The sequence below is a fragment of the Cyanistes caeruleus genome, chromosome 21 (assembly GCF_971803275.1).
Source record: "Cyanistes caeruleus chromosome 21, bCyaCae1.hap1.1, whole genome shotgun sequence".
Taxonomy (NCBI): Eukaryota; Metazoa; Chordata; class Aves; order Passeriformes; family Paridae; genus Cyanistes; species Cyanistes caeruleus.
Genome location: NC_141721.1, coordinates 1,544,851 through 1,565,029, shown reverse-complemented (window position 1 = coordinate 1,565,029; position 20,179 = coordinate 1,544,851). Strand labels below are relative to the sequence as shown.

Genomic DNA, 20,179 nt, shown 5'->3' with positions numbered 1-20,179 from the left:
TTATTATTATTATTATTGTGTTTGATCCAGGGAGATAAAGGAGGAGGGGGAGAGGAGTGCGTGTTGGTGGGGAGGGGAAGGCTGCACCCTTCCCTGCACACACACACACACACACACACACGCAGACAGAAAGGGAGTTCCGTACATCTACATACATATTTTCCCCCCCCTGGAACTTCTTTTAGTTGGGGAGGAAAGGAAGAAAGAAAATACATTTTGTGCAAGGAAATACTCTCAGCTCTCTCCTTCCAGCGGGTCTCCTTTCTTTATTTTTTTCCCCCCTTCTTCTCAGCCTTTTTTTCCTCTCTTTCGAAGATCCTCGCCCTCCCAGCCCCTTGATCAAAGCATTCCGCTATTCTGATTTATTGCCTGCTTGGTGAGGCTTTTTTTTTTTTTTTTTTTCTCTTTCTCTCCGTGGTTTCTTTTTTTTTTTTTTTTTTTTTTTTTTTTACAAAGGCGACCTGAGATCAGCCATTACTTTCCTTGGCTCGCTTATAGGAATCTCTTACATTTGGTGCTTGCTGCTGGTGGTGGTGGAACCGCACTCGGATTCTTTCATCCCCCCCCACCCCCTTGCTGTCCTCTCCTCCCTCCCTTTCTCCTTCCCTCTCTCCCTCCCTCCCTCCCCCGTTATTCCGCCGGGGGAGCCGGATTTGTGGCTGCGGTGGGGCGGGGGGGGACGAGAGCGAGAGGGAGAGCCGGCGAGAGACATGGATGGCCCGGCGCGATGCAACGGGCTTCGGAAGAAGCGGCGATCGCGGTCCCAGCGCGACCGGGAGCGGCGAGCCAAAGGCGGGCGGCGCGGCTGTGCCTCCGGCGGGGCCGCCGGCCCCGGGGCCGCCGCGCTCTCCTCCTCGGGCTCGGAGAAGGAAGACAATGGGCCCCCGCCGCCGTCCCGGCCGCGGCCCCCCCGGAGGAAGCGGCGGGAGTCCTCCTCGGCCGAAGAGGACATTATCGACGGTTTCGCGATGTCCAGCTTCGTCAGTTTCGAGGCGCTGGAGGTAGGAGCGGCGGCGCTTTGTGTGCGCCTCATTGTGTAGGGGCAGCGGCGGGGGAGCCCCCGCGGCGGCCCCCCGGACCCCCCCCGGCCCTGACCTCGGTCCCCAGCCCGGCCCGCCGGGGGTGCCCGCGGGGGCGGTCCCGCCGCCCCCTCCCCGTCCCCGGGGTGCCCCGCTGCCCTCCCCTGTCGCTGCCGCCGCCGACACCTGCAGCCCGGCGGGGCCGGGCCCGGGGCCATCCCCCCGGCGCGGGGAGCGGGGAGTTGTGCGCTCCCCCGGCGGCGCTTCCCTTCCCTTCCCCTCCCTTCCCTTCCCACGGATCAAACTTTTCTCGCGCCGCCGCGGCCCGGCGGGGCCGCCCACTCGTGTCCGCGGGGCCGCGGGGGGGCCGCGGCTCTCCGGGCGCTGCTGAGGGCGGGGGGCCCGGCTGAGGGCGGGGGGCCCGGCCTGCCGCGCTCCCTCCCTGCCGGCACCGCACCGCCGGGCCCCGCGGCTCCGGCCATCGCCCGGGCCGAGCCAGCGGGCTGCCGGAGCCCAGGCCGGGCCGGGCGGAGGGAGGCGAAGCCCCGCGGGGCTTCTCGGGCGTCGCTTCCCTCAGCCCGGGCCGGCCTCGCCTCTCTGCGTTCCCTCCAGCCGCCCACTCGTGGAGCCGCTGTCAGCCCAGCCAGGGTCGCGGTGCTGATGCTGCCACGGAAGGGGACCTCGGGCTTGTTTGTTTTAAAGGCTTTGTTGTTTGCAAGTTGTGATCAGGAGAAGTTTGCTGTGGTGAAGAGCAGATTTATTTGGGTTTACGTGCACTGGAGTCACAACTGGAACGATGATGAACTGTCAAAATAAATGTGGAGGTGAAACTGATTGTTTAACAATAACAATAATAAAAAAATCATCTGTGTTGCTTTTGAGATGTTTAAATCTTTAGCCAGGAATACTTAGTGGCATTTTCAGGGGTGTTTTTTTGTTTTATTTTGTTTCTTGATTTGTAGCCAGATTTTGTCTGGTTACACCTGTATCCATCCACACTGTGCCTCCAACAGAACTTACTCTGGTGTAATTGAGGGAGGATTTGTTCACTCCAGCAAACCTCCACATGGTTGGTGTTAGACTCCTGTAAGCAATAAGGAATAAATGCTGAGGTAATGTCCAGACTCAATTTATCCACTATTTCTCACCTGGTTGAGCCCATCCACAAGTGCCCTGCTCAAACCAGAAAGACCAAAAGTGTGAATATGTGTTTATCTGGCAAGAGAGAAATTTGTATGTTTCTGTTTCAGATAAAATTCATTTTTTCTTCAAACAAAGCCCTAGTTTGTGTCATTAAGCATTTTTATGGGAATAAGGACTTGAAAATTTGGCTGTAATCCTTTTTGGAGAGGAAATGAAGAGCAAGTTTAGAACTTGGTAGGGCATTTTAGAAAAAGTCTTTATTCTGTTTCACTTCTTATTTGTTTATTTCCAACTTGAAAATAATTGCTGTGCTCTCTTCTCTTTACCAAGCCAAGCATGGCCACTACTTGCATCCTCTCCTAATCCTGTATCACTAAAAAAGGAGCACAGATACATTACCCAGTTCTGCCAGCTAATACCACGTTCAGATAAAACAATAGCTTGCACACTGAGACCTGACATACTTTTAATGTTCATGTGATAGGTGGCACGTTTTGACCTAACGATTTCACGCTGCGTTAAGAAATAATGTCACAAAATCATTGTTAGGTGCTTTTTCCTGCAGCTCCGTAGGTACGTTGAGAAACTCGTTTCTGGAGATCAGAGGGAGATGAAGGTGTCTGAGGCACAAGAATTGCTCTGTGTGTCTCATGTGGCAGCCTGGAGTTTTTATTGTTATCGTGGTGTTGGTTGTGAGTGGCTGGTGGAGTGAGATCCCTCGGCCTTGGTGAGATGTTTAGTGTCAATGTGTTTGAGTTAAGAAGCTTTGGGTGCTGTGCAGAGGTGTCCTGGTGTTCACACACCTCATGCTGTGGGCCTGCCCCCAGCTCCTTGGAGGCCATGGAGATTTTCCCCAGGTTCTACAAGACACTCGTGCCCAAAATGTGGAGAAGACTTTGTGAGCCCATGCCTTGTGCTTGAACTTCAGCCTTTTCTCAGCTGAAAGGGTGCAGAGACTGTGTTTTGTCTGCTTGGTGTGAAAAGCTGTGAGAGAGAAAGTGCAGAACATTTCACCCACTGGAGGATCTGAGGCCACGGTTCAGAAGAGGGGGCACAGGTGGATGGTGGCCCATGCAGGAGGGGACAGCCACAGCAGAGGGACAAGGCTCAGCTCTTTGCTTCTGGGGACATCTGTGCGGCTGTAGGGCTGTGGGCTGAGTGTGAGGTGTCACCCCAGGACTTTCTGATGTATCAAGTTGCAAAAAAAAGGAGCAAGAACTTCCACAGAGCTTGATTTCACCTGTCTTACTAAATGTTTTTGCTTTTGGGGTGACTGAAAAAGCCTAAGCTGTGAAAGATACCAGGCTGTGTGAAGCTTGTGAATTGCAAAGGGACACAAATGCTGCACAAGAACAGAGCTCCCATGCCACTGTCACTTCAGGAGGAGTCATCCAATCTGTTATGGTTATGTTGATAAAAGTTCCCATCCCTTGAAGCAAAACTTTAACCAGCTCCCACTCTGGGAACTGCTTTTCTGTCCAGGTGTCAGTAGCCTTCTCACACTTCTCAAGTGTAAATTGTTTGGTGTTGAAATTGAGGCCACCTGATTCTGGTTATCTGTCTCTGCATTTATAGCACCCCACAGCTTGCTCTCTCTTATGTTTGTGTGGGGAATACTCAGGAAGGGGAGTTAAATGAAGACAGGGGGATCTCACTGTGGATTTTTTCCTTCTTGGAGTAACAGTTGGGCAATCCCAGTGTTATTGCAGATGGGGCTGGACTGATCCTTACATGGCCTTGCAAGAGTTCAGTGTAGCTGTGTGCAATATGGGCCTGTCAGGGGACTGTACTGGGGACCATTCTGGAGCCTTGACCTTCAGAAACCAGCCCTTAATCTGTAGTAAAGCAGCTGAGATGTGGCCCTACAATTTGATCTGATTCACCAGATTCTGCTGTGAGTGGCCTTGCCGGCACTGACAGCAGCCAGCCCTGTGGTTCCCTCCAGAGCAGTTGCTCACAGGTTGCTGCCCTGAGCTCCCCAGATGTCCTGGAAGAGCAGGAGGGCACAGACACTCTGTACCTGTGTTTGTGTGACCGGTGGCTTGTCCAGCTGATTGCTTTTCCCAGCTTGGAGGAGCCTGTGCTGCACTGGTGGTCTGTTTGTTACCTGCAATAATAATAGCGTGAGGTTCTCCAAACCCAGGTGGGCATTTTAGACACCAGTCTGACAGGAAAAGGTCATCTCTCACAATGTGATAAATCAATTCATTGGAGTGACTTTCTCCATGATGTGCTCTGGCAGTGCTGGCAAGGAGGATTCTGCAGAGCTCTCTGGTGAGGTGAGGTTTCAGGAAGATGTTTGTGTCTCTCCTACCCCCTGGTGCAGAGGTGCCCAGGCAGGAGACTGATGTGACATGGCTGTTGACGTGCCGTGCTGAAGATGGTTTGCTGTGATGAGAAAGGAAATCTGACCTGAATGTTAAGATGGCTTAAAGCCTGGGAAGTACTTTATGTTTCCTGAGTCAGCTCTGACCATCCCTATGGAGTAAGCAGTTGGTTTCAGGTTTTCTGAACACTGAGTAAGGTAATGAGTTTTTTCTGCGGATGTTTGTTTAGCTTCAACTCAGGCAGCTCATCTGACGAGCCTGAAATGGGACACAGATATTTATAAAGCACAGATAGAAGTGGGGTGGGAAGCGGGGGACTCGCATTTAAATGGGGATTCTTGTTTGTTAAAACTGTCACAATTTCTCACTGTGCATTTGCTGAGCTAATTTCTGTTCAGCACACAGGCATTACTCTGTTTTGAGACCATGCTAAATTATCGTCAGGTAAAGCCCCATATAATTAATTACAAATGAGAAATGCTGACAAATATTTGTCAAGGAGCTGTTTAATGAGCTTCAAATTCTGTGTCAGATGATTCCATCCACCTAGTGTAAATAATTTTTAAGCAATTGTTCCACGGTGTTTGTGTGGTTTAGGCAGATGTTAGCTGTAGCACTTTTACAAGTTGCACAGATAGTATGAGAATAGATGGAGTAAAGCTTAACAGATCACCTGGGCTTTAAAACAGAGACACCACAGAACCAAAATGTGCAAGTACCAGGAAGGTTTTGAAGATCCTGTGGTCTGGGTTGTGTGTCTGTGTGCACTGACAGTGTGGCTCTGTGCATGCATCTGAATGCAGGAATTTGCTTTAATAACTGGTGTGTGATACTCATCTCTAGGCATGGCCCACTGAAAATAGAAATAGCTTGGCTGTGTGACAGCACAAGCTTTGAGCTGGACACCAGAATGACTGGCTTGCTGCATGCTTTTCCTCCCCAAATCGTTCCCTTTTCACCATTTAGCTGGCCTGATTAGCCTGTTTGCTTAAATTCTTTGAGATTTCAAGCAAGTTTGTTCTGCCTTGTCTCTATCCCTTCATATTTCAAAAGGAATTTGATCTTCCTGCCTTACCACAGCAGCATCATAACATCAGGTGTTTGTTTAATGCTGTCAGCAAATCTTGGTGGCCCTTCTTGTGTTTATTGACTGCTTAGACGCTTAGGTGTTTGTCCCAGTCTCTGTTTGCACATGCAAGTCTGCAGATTTAGACCAGCAGAGAAAAGAAGGGAGTAACAAAATGAAAATATCTGGGGATGAGGAGAGGCATTAAGCTTTGTGTGACACTGGGCTATCATACGAAGTGATGCGTTTATTATTTTCACTGTGAGGAAACAGGAAACTGACCTGAGATTAAATTTCAAGATAACCTTTGACAGAGCAGCTCGCTATCTTGATGAAAACCTCAGTGACCAGACCTGAAAAAACCAGCAATTCAAACTGAAAATGGAACTGAGAACAGCAGGATGTATATTCCACAAAAGCAATGGCTAGGGTGATGTTTGAAACATACATTGCTATCATTTGGGTACCTGAATACTTTACAAATACTTTAAAATTATTTTGAAAAGCCTGGGAACTTCCTGGGAGGTGAGGCACTCCCAACTCCAGCTGATTTCATTAGCTGTTGGAGACCTGAAGCTATTTCTTCGGGCAGATAATGACCAAGCATTGAGATTGTTGTATAAATATTCTTTTAGGCTCTTGAAGGTAACCATGTAATGAAAGTGGGTTTTTTTTCCATTCCCATAGGTGGTAGTAGGAGGCACAATGGCCTTGAGTTGAAGAAGGAAAACTTTAAACTAAAAGGACAAGTTCTTTTAGATGAATGCAATTCAATTAATCTCCACTAGCACTGCTCCCTAAGATTAGCATTAATGAGAAATATGCAGCACATCAAAAGACAAAAGACACCCTTATCCTCCCTTATCTTGGCATCTTTTTTTCCTGCTATTTGGGGGAGTAAGTAAGGCCTTTCTGATTGAATATCTGGGGCCTTTGCTGGCATTGAAGGAGTGTAAAATCCAGGGCAGTGGTGGAGTCACCATTCCTGGAGAGAGTTAAAAGAAGTGTACATATGGCACTCGGACAAATGGTTAGCAGTGGGGCTGGCTGTGCTGAGTTAATGGTTGGACTCTCTGATCTTAGAGGCCTTTTCCAACCTAAACATTTATATGATTCTATGATTTATAAAATAAGGGTAAAGGATCAGGAACTTGGAAGGAAAATGATCATTAGGGAAAGGCAAAATAAAAAAAATCATCAGGAAGACATCAAGGGTGTGAGTAATTGAAAGATTGACTTACAACACTGAGATCAATACAGAAATAGCAGGGACTGTATGGGAACACAGAGAACTAGAGGGGGATGTTGTTACCAAAAGTGGAAGTTTCAGGAAAGATCCATTGCTGCGTACAAAAATGCTCCTTGGTGAGAGCCCTGCTGTCAGTACCAAGGGGAGACACTCAACCAAATCTGTCCCTACTTAAGGAGTCATTAATCCCAGAAACTTCTCTGGGAGGAAGGCAGAAAGGTTCCTCTCTCACTGATGGTGATCCCCTCTTTCCCCCAGCTCTGCCACTATTGTTTTTTTGGGGTTTTTTTGAGCCCCTATCAGTTTGACTGGGACACCCTACCACATTACACTGGGGGTCTGACCTGCAGCCTTGTAATTATCTGCAGTTAAATTAGAAGTTTAATCTTTGTTCTGAGCAACAATAAGTTGAGTCAGATAGGTTTTAAAAATAACCCAAGCTCAAGTTTAGTGAAGTCTCAAATGCAATTAATAAAAAGGTAATGGAGTTAGGAAGTTGCAGGCTGAAATGGGGAAATGTTTAACTCTCAGTTTTCCTGCACTTGAACTGCAGTGTTCTGCAAGGGAAAATTCCTTCCAACATTTCTCTGTCTTTTTGTACATCATCCTTTTAATTTATCAGTTCACTATCTTGTGTTCATGTTGGGGTTTGGCTCTGTATGTGCCACAAATTACCAGCTGCATGCATTTTTTGTATAGTCAGTTTGTTGTCGTTTTGACTCGATGCCAAGCCATGGTGAAGACCACTTCAGAACATCATAGTAATCTAAAGTCCTTTGTTGTAAAATTGATATGAAAATCCACTTTGTAAGTAATGAGGAATGGCTAATGCAGGTAGGGATTTGTTTTGCTGTAACAGCAGAACGTGCAGTGGCAATTTGTCAGATCCCCAGCTCTGCTCTGCTGTACTATTTGCCTTTAAATAGTGTGTTACCTTAATGCCTTGAGATTTTTCTCCTTGTATCTTGGCAACACTGCTGCTGAAGTTCACACACTCATGTGGTGGGGAGAGAAGGTTTTTAACCAAAAGGTTATGTCTTCAGTCTGGTAAATACTATAGGCAGGAGTTTTGGATCTGTCATCCTCTGTGCAGCAGTGGTGGAATAAGTCAGCAAAAGTGGATTATCCCTTGGCCCTGCACACACTACTCTGTTTGTGAGGTTCTACTTGTGATGTTTAATTTGATCATGGTGCATATACTCCATGTGAATTTGGTATTTGGTGTGCATCTCAGTTCTGTTGTTTGTAGAATGTCCTGAGACAAAGGCAGAGGTGTGCTGACACCTGATGTGCCCAAGCTCCTGGCTGGCTGATGCACACATTAGTGATGTGATTAATATTCCAACTCCACATAGGAGTAGTTACTCAGAGCCATACAGGAGTTCAGCTTGGTGTTCTTTCCAGGAATGATCACCCTTTAATCTGTCCCACATGTGTTTACCAGCTTCCTAAAGTGGAAATTTCTTCTCTGCAATTAGTGCCCTTATAAATTGTCTCTTTTCATACTTTTATTTGGTACCAAAGGAGACTTAATGGTTTGAGAATAAAGCTACTGTCAACCTATCCTCCCCATCCAGACACAGGCCTAGACTTATCCTTTGTTGGATGAGCTCATGAAAAGAGGCAGACATTTTCAGCCTTTGGGACAAGCCCTGTCCTGAGCATCATTTGTGTGAAGCCACCTGGAGCAGGTTTGGGGATGGTGCAGGATGACAGCAAGCACCAGAAGCAGATAGAGGGAGGCACCAGGAGGTTCTAGGTTAGATAAACATCTGGGTGGCTGAAATTCTGAAGAGGTACTGGTGTGTTTTGGAGTAATGCTAACAGTTGTATCCAATTTCAAAACATGTTTTACATTCCCATGACATTAAGTAGCAGTCAGATCCAGACCAAATTAATGAAAATTTGTGAGAAGCCTTTTTCTGTCATAGGCTGACCGTGAGAGGAACAGGGTTTTAGAGGAGAGTGTGTAATACCTGGTGCAGATACCTGCTTACCTGTCAGGGAAATCCAGAGCCTGTTTCCCCAGGTTCAGGTATGGGTCACCGTGTCCCAGGGACCCAGCCTTGGGGACCCTCTTGCTCTGGAGTGTCCTACAGCTGCTCCTGACTCACCCTCCTGGTGTAGTAAATACATTTGAATTCCTTTGCCCCTGAAGTGGAACCAGTGAGACAGAAATTGTTACCACTGACTTCTCCAGGACCGCTCTTGGGTACAGGAGAGCAGGGTACAAAACCTGTGTGGTGAAACTTCTCCCTCTTGGCAAATTCTGACAGCTGGTGTTTTGTTGTTTGCACACCATTTCCTATTTCTGAGACTGAGATGAGTTACAAACATGGTGATAATTGCTCTTGGCACTGAGTCTTGTTTATTTTCTCTCTGGAAGTCCTAAGTGACCTGAGACCTTTCAGTCTGAGAATCTGCTGCTTTTTTTTTTTTTTAAATTTTTTTTAAGACATCTACTTCAGTGGAAGGTGGGATTAGAGGAGAGGTGGCTGAAGGACCTGGCTCCCTGCTTACAGGGATGCTGGGAATGGTGGAGGCAGCCAAAGGACCTGACTTGTTGCCAGGAATGGGGTTTTGCTCTTCACATGGCCCCTAATGACTTCTGTCACCTTCCTCCATCTCCTGCTTAGCACCAAATACCAGAGGGTGTCTTCCAGGGCTCCTCCAGAAACTGGGATCTGTGTTCCAGCTTCCAGAATGTGCCCCATGACATTGGCTGGGTACCACACGCTCTCCACGTGTCTGGAGGGGCTGCTGTGGCCTGACACCCATCAGAGAGGGCACTGATGGAGGGCTCAGGCAGGGAAAGCTGTTCTCAGAGGGGTAAGAAGGCAAGGGAAGATGTGTTACTGATTTATGTCATGACTCTGTTGGTGTCGTGGGGTTTAATGCATGTCAAGGGCACTTTGACCTTCAAATGGAATCTTTTGGTGTGAATTTGTGTCTTTTCTCCTCTCTTTTCTCCCCTTAAAGAAAATTCAAAATAAATACTGAGAATCAAAACCATCTGTTTTGAGAGGACCAAATTGCCTCTCTTAATTTTATGGGATTTGGATATTACTGAACGATTAGAAGTCCTACTAATTTTTACTGTCTGGCTATTGTGCTTGTAGGCAGCAACTCTGCTAGCATTAGTCATTTTAACTATGGAAAAAAAAGAATAAAAATGCAATTAATGTGGCTCAACAGCTGAGTCTGCTGGACTTTAAAAAAAAAAGAGGGGAAAAAAAGTAAATTTTAATGAGTTCTGGGATCATAAAGATACATCTGGTGGATGGATTAGCCAAGTTTTCAACCTCAGAATGTGTATTGAAAAACTCTGTGAATTATGTAGCTACAAAAGTGGATCTTTGCATGTTTATAAGGCCTCGGTGCAATCTCCTTTTATTTGCCTAATGACAAACAGACATCTCACAGAGGCACAGCCCAGGACACACATGGGCTGAAACAGCTCCCTAAACTCAGAGTATTTGTATTGGGATGCTGCTACTAGTAAATATTAGAGAATCTGTTAAATGCAAGGGGGAAAATATTTTGGTGTTGGATGAAAGAAAAGATAAGGAAGGGAATGGAGTGGGGTAGAGAGGAGAGGGAGAACTGCAATTTGAAATGAGAATTATGTGTGGGCTAAGATATTGTGCTTCCACTGCTGAACCAGAAAATTTATAACAACTGTTTGTCATGTGTATGTATTTATAGCCATTCACATAATGAAGAAGTTTCATGAGGTTGTAATAACATATCAAGATGGATGTAATTAAAACAGAAGCAAATTGACACCTCTAGATTAAAGGCAAACTCTAAACTAATACACCTGTACGCTGTCACTTATGTATTAGTTGTCAGGGGCAGTCTGCCAGATATGCAAATAAAAAGACATTGGCAAATTTCCTTGGATGTGTGGTTATGAAAAACCCAACTATTTAATCATTTACCTAGCCCTGCTCAGGTTCATAGCAAGGGTAGAATTTAATAATTTGGTGTCACCACGCTCTGTGATGGGCACAGGGGTTAAATGCTCCGGGGAAAGGAGCGAGGAGAAATCCAGCGCAGGTGGCTGCTGGGGGATAATGTTCTTTACAGTGGGACCCTTCCCTTAGCAAAGAGGTGTCAGCTGCTCTTATTTCAGCTCTGCCCTGACTCTACAAACTCCAGAGCACTGAAGAGTCCTTGACATTGACGCTCTGTAGCTTTTGAGCACAGTTCAATGCTTTTGAAAACTGCCCTGTAACAACAGCCTTTGCTTCTGTCATGCTGCAGGTGCAAACTTCTAAAATTTAGACTTTTGCACCAATTCAGATCTGATGGAAATCATTACTAGGTCTGTGAAATGGCTATAGAGTTGCTTAGGAATTTTACCTGAGAGTATTTTTCAACTTGTTTCAATTTGCAGAAGCCTAAAACATTTCCAGTGGAGTTGTGGACATCCATTTCAGCCTGTGGTCGATAGATCTGCTCTCCTAATTAACGCTCAGTCTGCAAACTGCTGATGTCAAATAGGCTGGTGGTGTGGAGCAGGAAGGGAATGATTTGCCTTGTTAGTTCCAGGGCTGTGAATGGAAATGCCAGCCTTGCTTTTGGGTAATTTGCAGCCCAGATAACCTGAATCCCTTTAAGTGGGGATAGAAACAAGTGGCTTCTTCATGTGGCTTGTGAGTAACCCCATGAGGGTCTGCTGGTAAAACCCTGATGTCTGTGCCTCCAGCTCCCTGAGTGGGAAAAGTGCTGCCTTTTGTGGGCTTGGGTGTGTAAAACTAGTTATGAGTAGGTTGATACCATGGGAGCTCTGGACAGCCCAAAATTCTTGAACTCGGGTTTGAATTCGGGCTTGATGTTTTTTTTGTCCCAGTCAGGGATGAACCACAAGAAAATCCCACTGTGGGCTGGAGTTCTGCAGGGCAGGGGCTGCTAAATGCACCAATTTCTATGGAGCTGATGGCATAAAAACTCCAGTTGGCATGTTTTTGTTAGATTTCTGAATTAAAGAGACTCCTTTTTCAGTACATCTGGACATTAAGGATCACTCATAAGAGGTACATGGCTTCAAAGTGATTTCAAATGGTAGAATTTTTTTGTCTTCAATATTTCAACAACTTTTCTTCCACTTTGAATCTTTCATGAGCGGAAGCTTCAAAAGATAATTAGTAAAACATGCTTTTATCTGCATTTATCTCAAAACATGATTAATTTTTTAACTGCAATTATAGCAATCATTTCAAGTTTACTCTATATTAATGAGTAAAGGATTTTTTTGAGAGAGCTTGAGCCTAAATATGGCTATATTGGCTGAGTTGAAAGGTGCATTTATGAGTGTGCTTTTGTTTTCATTGCTAGGGATTGAATTTCCGGTTCCAGGAAGTAATATTTCACATGGATTAAAGTCTTTGAAATGCTTTTGCCCAGATTCACTAGATCATTTTGAGGAGCTGACAATGATAAGGACTGGATCATGCACTTTGCAGGACCTGGCTACTGAATACCCAGTTCTGTGTTTCCCCTGTGCTGGTGATTTTTTGCTCCATGCTGTGTGTGTGTTCCTTTGCTTGTTGCCCTTGGCATTGAAATGTAAGATATTTGATGCAGACGGTTTTTTTGTTAATGAATTAGCAATGAACTTGTAAATTTTTACCTTTACCATTCCTGTCTTTGTTATGGGCAGCTTAAGGCACTTTTTATTACTATTTCACTTCTGGGAGAAAGATGTTCATGTCTGTTCCTGCCTTTGTTGCTGCTACTAATAGTAATAATATAGTAATATATGCAGGGCTGGTGTCCTGCAGCCTGGATCCTGAGCCCCTAGAAAGCTGTGGCACTGGCACAGAGATATCCCAAAACAGGGATAGTTTTTTTTTAGGATAGATAGACCCATTGCAGAACCTTCAAAATCAATGAACCACAGCAGAGCTCAGGCAGTGAGGAAAACAGGGCAAACCCCTGACACTGCTATCACAAGGGTAAGGACAAGAGAGTTCTGGGGTGTGTTTGGTTTTGGTTTTTTGTTTGGTGTTTTGGGGGTTTTTGTTTGGTTTTTTTGTTTGTTTGCTTGGTTGTTTTTTTTTTTTTTTTGTGGTTTTGTTTTTTGTTGTTGTTTTGTTTCCATTTGTTTAGGCCCTGGTCCTGGATGTCAGAGAGGATTTAGAGTAAGCGTGCACAGCCTTGCTTTACATCTGATTTTAGCTTCCAAACTGGGATTGCAGCTCCCTGCCCTGTGGTCCCTGGGGAGGTGGATGGGCCAGTGACTGCAGCAGTGAATTGGGCAGCTGCATAGGAGAGCACACGAGTGTATAATCAGATTTCTGATAAACCCAGGTCTCTAAGTCCCTTAAATGGGCAGCTTTGCTGTGAATGGCCTCGTGAGGTCTGCTGTGGCTGCTCTCTTTGTTTGGTAGTCTGACAAAAAATTGCTCTGGTGTCCTTGTTGGCATATTTTTACATCTGTTATCCATATTTTAGATTTGTTCTGGCTGCAGTCTTATTTTGTTTTGCAAAATCTACCTGGGATTGGGACGGAGATATATGTTTGCTAAGGCAGATTTGGAAATTGCGTTGTTGAAATACAGCCCATATGGGCCATTGTAAAATGGTTACTGCAGCATATAATTGCCTTCACAATGATGTGCTTTGTCATTTTCCTTCCATCTTCAAAGAGGCGCTCCTGTAGTCTGCTGACAGCAATGGTGGTATTAGAAAACATATGGATTTGTAAAGGCATTAAAGTGTCTTTAGTTCAAGGATTAGATTACAGCGTTAGAGTGTGGGTCACCACGTTGTTGTGGGGATAGGCTGCCCTGCAGTGTGTTGGTTTGTGTTACAGGTTAGGGAAGGGTTTGTTTATTTATTGAAAATATCTGATATAAGATCCTTTCAAATTCAGGGGGAAGGAGTGTGTGGGATGAGCTGCAGCTCTGTCTGAGGGCCATGGCCCCATCTCACATTGGTCAGGGCTCACCATCCACACTGACAAAGGTATCTCAGCAAGAAATGTCATTTACAACATGGAAAAATACCCTGAATGTAAACACACCCACAAAATTGGCTTGGAAAATTTAAGGGCTTTTTTTTTATTATTTTTTTAAGTCCTCCATGCTGGGCTGTGCTACTCTGAACATTCTGTGTATTTGTTTTCTGTTCATTTTACACTGCACAGCTCCACACATTTTTGGAGTACAGGGCAATCTGTTCAGCTTTTACCTCTTTTTCTGTCTTCACAGTTTGAGGTGTGGTTTTTCTGGGGTGGTTGGAGGTCTGCAGTGCATTCCCATCACGGGATGCAAATGCTGTAGACGTGGCACACAGCCTGGCCCCAGCCTGGAGTGATGCTCATGCTCTTTACACCATCTAAAGGGGAAAGCCAGAGGGTGGAAGGGATCATACACATAAAGAAGACCCTTCTTTTTTTAGTTTTATTACTGTTTTTGTCTTACTTTTTGCAGCCTGCTCAGTTGCATGCTCTGCCTGGCTGGGCCCGTGGAGCAGATGGGGGCTTCTTTGGCCCATGGCCACCTTCACCACATGCACTCACTGTTGTGTTTGGGTTTGCATAGGTTGCTTCCATAACAGCTCTTTGATACCTCTTTTCCCTCAAACAAACACTCCTTTTAATGAAGTTGCTGAGCTGGTCCTTTGGAGAGCTGGGCTGGTTTCTGTGCACTCATCCTCGGTAACCTTGGTGCAGTCACTCCCTTCCCATTTCAGCACCTGCTCGGGGCTGGTGCTGAGCAGGGATGGATTTGGGGTTGGATCCACGTGTACCTCAGGGGATCTGCTGAATCCAGGCTGGGTTTGGGTTTCTTGGCTGAGCAGAGCAGGAATGTGGGCACAATGCTGATGTGTGGGGTAGTATTTAGTGTAAAGTCAAAATATCTGCTTAGGGATCACCTTGAACTAGTGTTACTTTTGCTGTAGCTGAGTTTTTCTGTCCACAAAATAGGTTTAATAATGCTGTCCCTCTTCCTGGCTATTTAATTAGCATCTGCAGGGTGCTCAAATAGTAAGTGATTAACATGAAATATCTCCATAATTTTACTGTAGTACTACCAGTGCCTGCACACATGTAGCAGGGACCTGTCTTGAAGACTTATTAAAATAACTGAAAGCACTTTTTTGTTGTCAACCACCTTTTAAAATAAAGCTATAATTTTGCCTTAAAATTGCTGACTTCATTAAGGAAATCTGATATGAAGGATTAACACAGTGAAATTCTGATTAATGCTTTATCTTTCTTTATACTGTTACGATTATTAAGTGTGTAAAAGTTGGTGTTGCTTAGTTATGGCTTGCTTCAGTTTTAAATAACTTACAACATTATAGGTCCCAGCTGTGGTGGGTGTCATGGCTATTTATGGTAATATCTTTCCTTAAATCCATTGCAGAATAGGGAAGAAACTCTCATTCTGTCTACAAGAAATGTTAAAGGATGTATTACTAACTCTGGCAGCTGTGATGGTGATAAGGAAATTAGGTCTGTCATTAATGCCAGGGTCTGCAGGTATAATATGTCATAAAACTGGTATATCTCTGGTACTAACTGGCCTATAAAAATAAATAAATACAGGGTTTTTTTAATCCTGGTGTAGCAAATTGAAGAGCAAAGCTGCTTTACCATAAGGTTTGTGTAAGGTGAACACAAAGTTCATGTATTTGGTGTGTTTTTACAGCAACCATTGCAGAAGGGAGAAAGAAAGTGTTTAGTGAGAAACTCCCACTGATATTCCCAGCTTTTGCTGTGGGTCTTTGTCAGGGCTTTATTAAGGACTTATTTATGCAGATGTTTAAGTCAGTCCCTCTTTAAGAAAGTGTTTATGTTAAAAACCATAGCACAGTGCACTTTAAATCAGGACATGCAGAAGTGCAGTCAGGAGCAGGATGTCATAAGGTGTATACAGAATAATACCTCTAATATGAAGCTCCCTAATAATGGCTTGTTTTTAAATGAAGTTTATTTTGAGGGGAAAGCTGGGAGAGCGGCTTGGGATTTTTTTGGTTTGGGGCTTTCAGGAGATTGGGTGTGGTGGGACAGCTCCTGGAGCTGCAGGGCCAAGGCACATTCCAAATTCTGCCTTGTGATGTAGCCCAGCATCATCCTGTGGGATGCAGGATGTGGCCACATCTGTTTCCACCCTGGCCATGCTGGGAAAGCCCAGTGGAGTTTGGCTGGGGGAACCACTGCTGACAGGGGGACTGAAATAATTCTCTGGCATGAGCCTGTATTTGTGAAAAGCCTTTTTCTGTCCCTGAGGTGCATGAGTTTGGATTCAAGCACAGGTTTGGGTCTGGAAGTAACACACAGCATCAGAAATCTCTATGGGATTGAATTTTATCCCTCCCTAAGAGAAATGGTGAACTTCTCAGCTTTGCTTGCAGAAGTCCTGGTAGTGATGAGTTATGAAGATTTCCCTGGCAAGTGGCATTCCTTTGGGTAATTTGGAAAGCTTCTGCAGGGTGCTTTGTCCTCTCCCTGGGGCAGACACCTTCCCATCCCACCACATATTGTTGCTTTCTCCAGTACCAGCTAAACAGGTGGCAGGATTCAAATCAGCACTCTCTGAATGGAGTTAGCTCTCCACAAAAGCTCACCAGAGGCCTGTTTTGTTACAGAACATTGATTAAATAAATATTCCTATGCATACAAAAGAGGAGAAATCTGTTACAACACTCTGTAGTTATTTTTCCATTAATGGCAAGGAGCTCTCTCTAATTTTCCTGCCCCTTTCAATCTGTTTCCCTGTCTCCCTCCCTTCCCATCACTACTAATGCCTTGGAGTGCATGAGTACCATGCAAAGAGCTCACAATCCCTGTGCTCCAGACCTGCAAACGCTGTGGCTCCAGCTCCTTGTGCTCTGGGAAATCCTCCTGGCCCATGCAGGCCAGAGCTGACTGCTCCATGCATGTGGTTTTGTTTAACTTGATATTTCACATTCAGTATCAGCATTCCTTGAGATAACTGACCTCCATTAATTTCTATAGCAGCAGTTAAAAATACAATTTTGCAATACCAGCATTTTGCATAATATTGACGACTGGGGCAGAGTATTTGACTTGTGAAGAACGTCTTTTTTCTTCTGTGCTCTTCTGTGCCCCCTGATTTTTAAAACCTTTGAGGCAGAAGTTGTTGCTCTGGGGTTTGTGCTGTTGGAGGTGTGTGTATGTTTTGGAAGAAAAGCACCTCATAGTCAGAGCCTGGCAGCCAAAGGCAGCTCCACTGCAAGCAGCAGATCTGATTTGGTATCAAATGGTGCCATCTGAAAATAAATATAGGGTAAAGGATTCATAAATAGAGGGTAAAGGGGGGAAATAGCTTGACTGGTGTTGAGTTCAGTAGATATTTGTCTCAAAAAAGAACTTTTGATTAAACAATCGTCTCGCTGCAATAAATGTGGACTATAAGGAAATACCATGGATTTACTTTGGTTCTGCATTGATGTGATAGAGATAAAAATCCACCCCAAAGAGAGCAACTCAAATCTGGCTTTTTTTTTTTCTCCCTCCCGCAGGCAATGATATCTATTACCATGGAAAAAACTGGAGTCAGCATTTCTATATCATCATTTTTCTTAAACAAACTTAGAGCAGTTAAATCAGAGAGCTGTTACTCTAGAGAAGTAAATTCTGTAACACCTTTTTAAAACTTTTAAAGACCATAAATGAAACCTCCTTTATATGAGTTTGTCTTAAAATACTTGCCATGTGATTGATAGTTCATTCCTAAATCCTAGCTTTAGGAGCAGGGCTGGGGAGGTACCTGTTTGGATAAAGCTGATCATCTGGGCAGAGTTGGGATGGCTGTGGTAGAAATGAAGCTGTGCCAGCACAGTTGGCTCTCCCCAGGGAGAGGGAGCTTTGTTGGCTGCAGGTGAGGAAGGACTGGCTGTGGAAAGCTGTGGCAGAAGCCCAGTGTGACAGAAGCCCAAACTTTGTTAAATCACACTCCCTGTGCTCCTGGGAGCATAAATTACTGTCTGCACTGCTGTGTCAAATCAGTGACTTTGCCCTTTTTGGGAAAATGCTTCCTCTTCCTAATGGATTTTCCTGTATTCCTTCAAAGGAGAACTTTACTCTGTGTTCATTTCCCTATTTTTCTTTAAAAAAAAATAAAACAGAGGAGGTTTACTACCCTAACCCAAATAGTACCTGTTTGGATAAAGCTGATCATCTGGGCAGAGTTGGGATGGCTGTGGTAGAAATGAAGCTGTGCCAGCACAGTTGGCTCTCCCCAGGGAGAGGGAGCTTTGTTGGCTGCAGGTGAGGAAGGACTGGCTGTGGAAAGCTGTGGCAGAAGCCCAGTGCCTGTCTGCTCTTGCTTACCATGGGCACTTAGTTGGAAGTGACACTAACCTGAGTTTAATTCTAGTTTTACATTGCAACAACATGCCAGCTGTTCCCTGTATTCTTCCGCCACGCTGCGATGTAATTATTTTTTTGTTATCTTTCAAGATGTAATTTTGTGTTGCTGTGCTTTCCCACTAACCCTTTGGCACAGAAAATGTACAGCTAATTCATTTTGCTGGGAACACGGAGAAGCAAGGGAGAAAATCTCAAATTGTAGGGCCAAGGGGCTGTGCTGAAGGCAGCTGAGGAGAGACGTGCAGGGAGGAAAGGCCCTGTCTCAGATGGAGTCTGAAAGCCACTGGGACGTGTGCTGTGATTAATGGTGTCGTTGCTTTTTAGCTTCATCAAAAGGTTTCAGTGTAAGAGTTTCTAAGGAATGCTGATATTCACAGGAACCTATCAAAGGGTACAGAAGATATCAAATGAGCAAGCAGGAATGGGAGTTAATTACTGAACAGTGATTACTCTGATATAACCAATTATTGGATCATTAAATGTTTATTACCTTTTTTATGCTCCTTTCCCTCCTAAGTGCAGTTTTGTCCTCACGGTATTAAAAAAGGGGTGGATCTAATGCATAAATAGCCTTTTCAAAACCTAGCAGGTAGAAAGGACATCTCACCCCAGCACCTGGCACACCATCCTGCTCACCCTGCTTTCCCCTGCCTGCCAGCTTTGGGGTCAGGGGCTGTGAGCTCAGCTTAAAGGCCAGATGATCTCACTTGTAGGCAGGGGCTGGAGGGAGTGCAGGAGCAGGGCACTCACCACATCAGCAGGTTCTTTTTCACATCAGCAGCTTCCCTTCCACGTGGGGTTGTGTTCACCCCTTCTGCTCCTGCTGGAAGGGGTTGGTGGCTTTTGTGTCCCTCTGTTCACCCTTTCTAGGGCTCCCTGGCCCTAAGGACAGAATGCCATGGCCTTCAGTTTCCTCTGCTCACAGCATCTCTTCCTCTCCAGCCACTTAGCCTCTCTCAAGAAACAAGTTTCCATTGCAAGGCTGAAATGATGCTGTTTGAAAGTGAGACATAAACCCTGTGCTGGACATCTGCAAAGTGGAAAATACCATCTTTTCAAGCTGAATGCAGTTATTTTGGATGACATTTGAGGGTTTAAAATGTTAAAGCAATTTTTTAAAATACAGCTATTTGTGACTTTCATTGATGATCCTTAAATGTTGAGTTGTTTAAGCTTCATATCTCGGGAGAAGTATGGGTCAGAGGAAAAAATATAAAACCCCAAATCTTTTTCTTTGCCAGCAGAGCATTTCTTGGCAGTGGCCTTTAGTGGTGTGTGTGTGCAGAGGGTTGGGAGGGCTCTGCATGGACCTTGTGCCCTTGGTGGGTGTTTGGGTGGAGATTCCTCAGCTCCTGAGGCACCACCACCATCAGCAGCCACCTTGGTTCTATCCCATATCCAGTGTGCTTGTAGAGGAAGTTCTCAGGAACCACATTTTTCTGTGCCCTTTATTTGTGAGCTTAGCTTCATCATTTTTTATGCTCTTCCTTAGGGGATTATTAGCTTTTTATTAATATCTCTCTTTGCCAAGTTAGAAGCTTTAACTATTTTTGAGCTAAATCTTCAGTGAATCTTTTTTTTATTAATCTTTTCTTTTTACCTTTTTTTTTTCCCCTAGCATAATCTTACCTGGACCTTCCCTCACAATTGGGATTTTCAGGTTTTATCTCTGACACCCAAGCTCCCATGAAAGTTGGTGGGGAAGGTCATAGGGAATGCACAGCAGGGATTGAAGCCAGGAAGCTGTTTGACACTTTGTGTTATTACTGTAGGAAAAAAAAGAGGAAACTTTGTTAAATCACACTCCCTGTGCTCCTGGGAGCATAAATTACTGTCTGCACTGCTGTGTCAAATCAGTGACTTTGCCCTTTTTGGGAAAATGCTTCCTCTTCCTAATGGATTTTCCTGTATTCCTTCAAAGGAGAACTTTACTCTGTGTTCATTTCCCTATTTTTCTTTTAAAAAAAAATAAAACAGAGGAGGTTTACTTTGCAGAGAAAACATTATGCAGGTCACAGCTTCCTC

The 20,179-nt window shown here is 44.9% G+C and overlaps 1 protein-coding gene across 8 annotated transcripts in view; it reads left to right on the top strand.

Annotated features, from left to right (window-relative positions):
• Window positions 1-389: 389 nt before the first annotated feature.
• AUTS2 (activator of transcription and developmental regulator AUTS2) overlaps window positions 390-20,179 on the top strand; it is a 664,369-nt gene continuing 644,579 nt past the window's right edge. For 6 of the 8 annotated variants that reach the window (XM_086859729.1, XM_086859730.1, XM_086859727.1 and 3 more), the window contains exon 1: window positions 425-1,001. In XM_086859729.1, the coding sequence (XP_086715855.1) occupies window positions 711-1,001 (291 nt within the window). In that variant the 5' untranslated portion in view covers window positions 425-710. Of the gene's footprint in view, window positions 1,002-20,179 lie in introns of all 8 variants that reach the window. The other 2 variants (XM_086859731.1, XM_086859732.1) reach the window with 2 other exon arrangements.